This window comes from Augochlora pura, chromosome 10, assembly GCF_028453695.1.
Source record: "Augochlora pura isolate Apur16 chromosome 10, APUR_v2.2.1, whole genome shotgun sequence".
Taxonomy (NCBI): domain Eukaryota; kingdom Metazoa; phylum Arthropoda; class Insecta; order Hymenoptera; family Halictidae; genus Augochlora; species Augochlora pura.
This window is the reverse complement of record NC_135781.1, coordinates 8241337-8249572: the sequence shown is the minus strand read 5'-3', so window position 1 is coordinate 8249572 and position 8236 is coordinate 8241337. Positions and strand designations below refer to the sequence as shown.

At 37.2% G+C, this 8236-nt stretch overlaps 1 protein-coding gene across 1 annotated transcript; it reads right to left on the bottom strand.

Moving 5' to 3' along the window:
* Positions 1–232: 232 nt before the first annotated feature.
* LOC144475771 (uncharacterized) lies at positions 233–6755 on the bottom strand. The gene is made up of 13 exons (XM_078192019.1): positions 4914–6755; positions 4542–4834; positions 4333–4457; positions 4102–4250; positions 3778–4030; positions 3270–3682; positions 2875–3173; positions 2481–2778; positions 2146–2402; positions 1880–2039; positions 1490–1816; positions 1097–1397; positions 233–1036 (listed from the first exon to the last, which is right to left on the bottom strand). The coding sequence occupies exons 1-13, from the start codon at positions 6689–6691 to the stop codon at positions 887–889; spliced, it is 4803 nt and encodes a 1600-aa protein (XP_078048145.1). The 5' UTR covers positions 6692–6755; the 3' UTR covers positions 233–886.
* Positions 6756–8236: the final 1481 nt, after the last annotated feature.

The following is an 8236-nucleotide window of genomic DNA, read 5'->3' as shown; positions in this document are numbered from 1 at the left end:
CTGAAAAGAAGTGAACACAATTCATTAAATTTGCAAAACTTTACACAAAGTCTATAGAATGCAATTTTTTAACATGGTCTTGTGCAGCGCATAAGATATGATGAATCGCATTCATTTGCACGTGTTCACTCAAGTACATCTTTCGATCATTTACCAGTTTTTCACGAATTTAGGGAACACATAGTCAGAAAAATATATTTCTCTAATGAACTTTTATTTTAATCCTGAGAAATATTACATTTTTTTTATACTTCCTATATCTGTAACATCCAGAGATTGTGGAATTGGTTTTAATAGCATTTCTGGAAACTCCAGTTGTGGTTCCACACTTTGTACAAACAAAATTTGTATACGACCAAAAATTTCATAATAATATATAACTTAGCTAACTCAAACTAAACGATAACTTTCAATAATTTTATGCGTCGGACAAACTTTCGAGATCAAGAAATGACAATGATTGGAAATGATTGTTGTCACGGGGATTTGTTACGTAATTACTATACTGTAATGTACGTATAAAACTACGTTAAAATTGTTATTTTAATAATAATTTAAACAATTGATTATCAATATACCTAAGGATTTCTTAACCAAACTTTCGACAATTGACAACTTTTGGTTAATAGAAGATTTTGATAAAAGTTAAATATGTTCGATTTTATGTTGAGAATAATTGTATGTTATCTATCCATGCAACATCTAATTGTAAGCAATAATTACGGTATACTGTAACGAGGATGCGACGAAAAGCCTGCTTTCGTCATTAGCTGTACATGTTAGTTAAGACTCGCGGCGTCATCAATTTTTGTTATTTGAATACTGTATATACTGAGTGCATTATAGGCTGCACAAATAAATCGTTTCATATAAATACAGAATTCATCTATGCGTTCGAGCTCCTGTACTTTTTAATAGCAGCGTTAAACAAAGAGAAGTTGAACGCATTCGTATGATCAACATGTTCTTCTTTATTCTCTTTTTCGTACTCTAGCCAGGCTTGTGTTCTTTCTTCTTCGTTCAATTCTTCTTCGACCTAAGAAAACAAAAATAAAAATAAAGAGTTTCAAAAACTATGATTTATTTTCAGAATTACCCTATTTTCCAAAAGGGAATCATGTACGTGATAGTTTTCTACGTAATCCTTATACTTTAAAAATATTTTTGCTAATAATATATCTTTTGGTAAATTTAAAGTTGGTCTTTCTCCTTTTCTATTCGGCTCAAAAGTATACAACTCCTTCAAATCATGATTCCTATAATGCCGCCCTATTTGTTGTTTATCAATGACTCGGCAGGAGAGTGACAATTTCATCACTTGTCGATTGTAAATTTTCTCCTCCATCGTTCCTGCCGCCAGAAATCGATAAACATAGGACGGCTTCTTCTGACCAAGCCTGTACACATACACATTAATTGGATAATTGATCATGATTAAAGTGGTTACATTACTGTTGTACGATTTTGAAAATCGTTAGATCGAACTTACCTATATATACGAAATATACTTTGTAGATCGCTCGAGGGATTCCAATTCACATCAAATAGGATTACCCGATTGGCAGCAGTTAGATTAATGCCTAAACCTCCTGCACGCGTTGATATCAAGAACAATCTCGCCCGTGTATTCGTTGGATTATTGAACATTTTACACATCTTAATTCTCGTTTTCGGACATGTATTTCCATCCAATCGGAAATAATCCAAATCCAACGACCAACTACTTCGGTCTCCCCATGTCAGCGTATTGTTGTCGATTTTTTTCAAAAATTTTTCAATTACAGTTAAAGAATCCAAGAACTGCGAAAACACCAACCTGAAATGCACTTGGCAAATTATAAGCTCCTATAAAAAGTTTGAAAAGCCACGGAATTCATACAGTTTATCACCGATTCGCTCGCTTTCTTTCAAAATGCCAAAGAGGAGCACTAATTTGGAGGAGATAGTTATATCTTCCAAATGATCGGATTCGATGAACTGCGTCCACCACTCCTCCCCTTCCTTACCGATTTCTTCGGGTATGTCAATTGTTTCGACATCTAAACACAAATACCTATAGTTGATTACGAAACCTGACTATAAATGAGTAAAGTGATAATAATTTATTAATAATCATAATCATATTAAGACTGATAATTCTTGTACTTCCTGAAGCCTTCGAAGCAGCATCCGTTCCTCCTCTATCGGTACTTTCATTTCCGTTCCTACCACTAATGCCTGAGTTATATTCGGTATTGTTGTTAGTGATGTCCTTTACCAAGTCTCCCGCATCGCATTCAAGTCTCTTTTTGCTAAGTTTCTGCGCTCTTTCTGAACTTAAACGCATCACTGCAGGATGCGTGCATATCTTTTGAAACATTTGATAATCGGCGAAAACGTTTCCACTTGTAGAACACCGGCATCTACAGAAAGCGTACAATAAATTGAAATACGTTTCTACTCGATTGCCAGAAACTACGCAAGAATTTCACATCGTGTACCGAACAAAGTTATCCAAATAGTATTGGTACATTTTGATCTGTGCATCTGTCAGTCTCACAGATATCACGTATTCTTGTTTGGGAGGTAAAAGCGGCGTCGTCAGTTCAGAATAGTTGAATCTTTGTACGCAACCTTTTAACATCTTATGCAAAACATAAGCACGTTGCTTCATTACTTTTACATCATTCTCGGTGGAGTTGTCGTATTGGCCATTGTTTATCGGATTCACGAATCTGTTTAAGAATTCTATCTTCGTTCCCAGGAGATTGGGTTTCACAAATTGTACCATGCAATGATCTGCACAGCGTGAATTATTTTCAGTAATTACAATGATTTTCAATTATACAAGTATCATTAAAATATCAAATGAAACATCAATAAATCGGTGCTCACATTCTATCAAGTTATTTTGTAGGGGCGTTCCGGTGAGTGCTATTCTCCGTAATGTTTTTATCCGCGTCATAGATCTGCTGAGAGCGGTATCTTCGTTTTTTAATAAATGACCCTCGTCGCAAACTATTAGGTCAGGGCCAGGATCAATTAGATAGCTTAGCACCTTCTTTATTTTAGGTTCTGGCCTTTTATTAGTGGCGCACGAGAAATTTCTGAACATTCCGTAGCTAATCAGAAGAACACCGCCCGTCCTGTGCCAAGATTTTAACTGACTTCTTCTCTGCGCATTCTTCTTTAATCTTTAATCAAGGGTTACGTTTATTAATTATCCGAGATTTCTAATTTAATATAATTTCTTATCCATACGCAGATGTTTAGTTATATAGCTAACTTACTTAGTTAATTCGTAAACTATGACGTTGTTATCTTCGATGTCTCCCAACCACATCTTGAATTCATCATACCAGTTAAGTATCGTGTTTAGGGGACACACTAGCGCAATCGTTTTGATACCAGTTTCTTTGTAATTTAAGAGCGTGTGCACTAAAGCTATTACTTGAAGACACTTCCCAAGGCCCATATAATGCGCGAGTATGCATCCAGAACCTGAAGACGATTTTATCCTTTCAAGGGACTCGAAACAGCAATTCCACATAAATTTAATTCCCTCTGCTTGATGCGGTTTCAAACGTTTTACTATATCGGGGTGAACACTGACAAGCTCTTCTTTTGTTTCAAAATTATAGTCCAATACCAATTTTTCCATCTTCTCTTTACTGGCCGATCTAACTTTATATATCTCGTCGTACTGTTTCGGAAATTCACGAAATAAACTTCTCTATACACTTATAATCAAATGGCGAGTAAAATATACATATATGACGAAATGAACAGGATACATACCAATTTTTGTCGGTGAGCAATCCGTTGAAGCCTCGCCTCCTCTGCTTTCACTACTCGTTTCGTTACGTTCGCGACTTGCATATCTTCCATTATTTTTCGAATATTCTTGCGACCTTTCTTGTCGCACGTATCTTGACAATTTGCGTCTTCGTCACCATGATCTCCGTCATCAAGATCGTCGTCATCATCGCTATCAGTATATATCTTTCTCATTCGGTTTTTTAGGAAGTTCTTTTCCTCTTCCGAATTTTTCCTATTTGGGAAAATTTTAATAATTTACCTCGTACGTTGTCAATTGAATTAAGAGCATGTTAAAGAACCCACGTCTGATGTTCTTCCGCCTTTTTCTTCAATTGCTTTTGCTTTCTGATCCAATCTGTCATTTCGATTTCAGAGTCCGAGGACGAAAATGTTATCGTCAATAATTTGTTCCATTTCCATGTATCTTCCTTTATTTTCTCCGCAGTGTCGTCCTAATTTAATTTCAAATGCTAATTATTTTTCGCGTACATGCACAATACAAACGCTTTGCCAGACTAAATAATTTCCGTTTACCACATTGCTGGTAACGCATTTCTTCTCTGATTTTTGCATCCCCTTCGTTGCATCGCTTCTTGGTTCAGCTTCCTCTCTTTTGTCTTCTTCGTTACTGCTATGAGACGATGCGACGTACTGGTTTTCTGAAAGTACACGATTTCAGATCCGTTCAATCTTTCGAACCTTTGCAGACAAGAAAAAAACGTTGATAATGTATCAATGCTTACCTGAACCTGAAACGTCAGAAGCTAGGAGCATGCCCTTCGCTAAATTATCAGCTTCCATCATTAATTCATTGTTGCTTTGAATACCGGATGCTATTTCCACCGGTCTACTTTCAGAACATTCAACGGCGTCTTCTTCAATGTTTTCGGTTAACTCTCCATTTTCTGCCTTCTTCAAATAATCCAAGAGCGTGGCTTCTCTTTCTGTAGGTATCTTAAACCTCTTAAATGTGGAACTCTGCGCTGGGCCGCTTGGTTTGCTGATTTTACGTTCAAGTGTTTCCAAATTAATCAAACTAAACAAGAAATGGACATATTACGGATAAACGACAAGAAGAAACTATTTGATAGAGATAATTCCAATCGAAGTTAAACCTTTTAATTTGTTTACTGTCCAAATGTTCGCGTGACTTTTCCAAAGCGCCAGCGTGTTCTTCAAGAATTTCTTTCGGTAATCTTTCGAGGGCAACGTAAGGTTGCATCCGCATTTGTATCATTTGCTTCAATTTTTCGCTCCGCCAGGGATCAAGTTCTTCCCGAGCTTCCTTTTGCAAAGATTCCAGTTCATCTTCGGCTATCTGTTTCTTCGAAAAAATACTTTCACTTGAATGTTCTGAACTATTATCATAGTCAGTGCTGAAACCTTCGCTAATCGAGGAATTTAATAGCAATGCTTTTGCTCGTTTATTTTTCTCGCTGTCGTCAAAAGGCTCGCGGTTTCCATGATATATTACGAACGTAGAAGAAGAATTCATCGAATCATTCGAGCTAGAATCGGAAAAGGTAATGTCGATGATATTGTCATCATGCGATATATTTATGGTAGTATCCCTCGCTTTCTTTATTATATCTGAATCGGTATCAGACTCTTTATCAAACTTTTCAGTAGTAATGTCAGTGTTTACAACTGTTCCTATATCGTCTTTACACCTGAGATCATCAATGTCTGCTTGCGCTTCGTCGTCGTCAAGTTTGTCCGAACAATTTTGTGTATCTCCCCTAACTATAACTATCGATTCAGAATCGTCAGTTTTCGATGACGCCTCATTCCTCTTTTGGTCAGACTTGCCATTAATTTCTTCGTTATTTTCTCCTAATAAGAAAATCTCTGGTTCCTCGAGTGGCGTCTGCTCTTTCCTTAATGTGCTCTCAATTGTACCATTTTCAGTTACACTTTCTTCTAATAGACCTTCCGAAGAGTTGTTTATTAGATTTTCTTGGATTTTCTCAGAATTGTCTGTACATTTATGAATTATCCCTCTCTTCCTGCTTGCGGTTGCATTGGGTAGTAACATTTTTCTACCCAAGATAGGAGACATAGGTCCAATTTCTGTAGAAGATATAATATTTTCATCGTTATCGGTTTCTTCATCGTCAAGAATTATAACGGACAACGAGTTTTCATTTGTTTCATTATTTTCAGCAGCTGCTTCGATAACGTCATTCTCAAAGAATGTTTCGTTGCAACTTGTACTATTAACGACTGCGCTGCCCTCTTCCGCAAGTAAGGTTCTCTCCGATCTATCGGTTGTGCTCGGTATTTCTATAATATCCAACGATTCGTCCTGACACGTGTTTCGTGCACAGCACCTTTCATTCCATTCTTTACAAAAATCCATTAATTTATTTTCTTGATTGTTTACTTTGATTTTTAGTTTCTTGATCACGTTCTTCGATTTTTCTATCACACTATTCGCAGATGCCTGGTACACCAATTCCTTTTTTAAATGTTTCCACCTTACTTGTTCCGTTTTTAATTCATACTCCGAACAAATTTCCTTTAGTTCGTTCAAAATCATGGTCACATTAGATTTGAAATACAAACTTTCCTGCTCGCTGATCCTAACTTTGCTGTGCGGTTCGTCTTCAGTAATCGATGTACAATCGTTGCTATTACAGGAAAACTTTCTCTTAAGTTTAGTACCGTTGGAGACTTTTGATTTCCGAATAATTTCTTCGCTACAACTCGGTACACAACTTTCAATCTGTTCCTTAGACACCTCAGCCTCCAAGTTACTGCAATATGTTGTTTCTCGATTTTCATCTCGCTTTTGTTCTGCATCGTTACTTGTCACCTTGTCGTTTGCATCATTTTCATACTCGTCAGACCCCAAAATCATATTCTTAAATTCTTCGTCTATGCCACTTGACATTGTCGATGCTAATTCCGTGTTTACATTTAAAGGCAAGTTTTTAATGTTCCCTGCTGTCCTTCCTTCTGACTCCATTGTCTTTGGAATCCGTTTCTTTGTGCCTCACATATTCGTTCAACTTTCTTCGGATATTTTGTATGAGACTTTCGTGAATTTATTCGTTCACTTTCTTCACTGGAGCTAAAATTATGTCATACATCGAGTACGTTAATACCTTAATTGTTATTATTTATTCAAGAATATCCTACATTTACGACGAAACATCCTCCACGATCCTTATTAACTATGAAAACTTTTACATTTTTGTAATAGACACGGATAAAAATATTAAAAAATGAGAGTGTTGTATTTTCTTTTGTCATTCTAAGCAATAGTGTAGGGATTTTCGACAACAAGGATCAACCACAGTTACTTTAACAAAATATTCAATAATATAAAAGGGGAAAAACAAAAATAATAGAATAGAATACAGTTTTTACTCACAAGTTTCTCACACAGATCGTCTTCGTTCTTTCAACGCTTTCACGCAATTGGGAAACAGTTTTCTTCCACCCTCGCGACACTCTTGCTTTCTTAAAACACGCCCATACACGATCGCATTCAATCATCGATTCGTACGCACGTGCATTCTCATTTCGAGGAACAGTCGCACGGTCCAAACAGTCTTTATCTCATATCCCACAATAGCAAAATTTTAAAAAGCATTCTAGTTTTGATCTAGTAAACTGGTAAGTTCTAAGACAATTATTGCATTTTAAATGCTGTTCAAACGTTATTACATTGTAATGGAAGTTACTATATGCCCGTATTAACAGGTTCGTGATCATAATACAGAATGAACACATTCGACGTGTGCGCGCGTCTCCAACGTTAGGAAATACGACTTAATTGATCCGAAACGCGACGCATTGTTTGAAGATAGTCTCACTGCACTTGGCATTGTTAGAATATGTGTAATTTCATGCCGCGAGCGCTGCAACCAATGGTCGAGCTCCATGATATTTGAAAGTGCCACGCGATGCACCGTGATAAGCGACACTTGTCGCGAGCGGTCGGTCGGTCGAAAATTTAGATAAAGGAAATTATATTAGTGAAAGATAACGTTTTATTACTTATCCTGTATACCATAATTTCACAGGCATAATATTTGCGCGCGTTAACGCTTCGCTAACCGATCCTTAATTCAAAATCAACAGCTGAGAGCGACAGGACAGGAAACGCTTGTTTCTCGTTGCTCGAACGTATCCCTCGATTGTTTTTATCATCGGACAACTTTCTACCGTGCTACCGTGCCACGCGTGCTTATGCAATCGGCACACATTACACGCCGGTGCGGCGCATTAGATAATGGATTGCAGCTACCGATATGCCCAACTTAAACGGAAGACGCGATGTCTACAAATCATCAATCGATATTCCGGCAGCAACCTGTCTCCTTCCCTCTATTATATATCCTTCCTTCTCTCTCTCTCTCTCTCTCTCTCTCTCTCTCTCTCTCTCTCTCTCTCTCTCGCTCGCTCGCTCGCTCGCCTTCTCTCTCCGTCT

Excerpts from the sequence above, each read along its gene's own strand:
- LOC144475771 (XM_078192019.1), bottom strand. The coding sequence starts at position 6,691 with ATGTCAAGTGGCATAGACGAAGAATTTAAGAATATGATTTTGGGGTCT. Across the intron at positions 4,031-4,101 it reads AAGGCGGAAGAACATCAGAC|GAAAAATTCGGAAGAGGAAA; the intron begins GTGGGTTCTTTA and ends TTTCCCAAATAG. Across the intron at positions 1,037-1,096 it reads ATTCCCTTTTGGAAAATAGG|GTCGAAGAAGAATTGAACGA; the intron begins GTAATTCTGAAA and ends TTGTTTTCTTAG.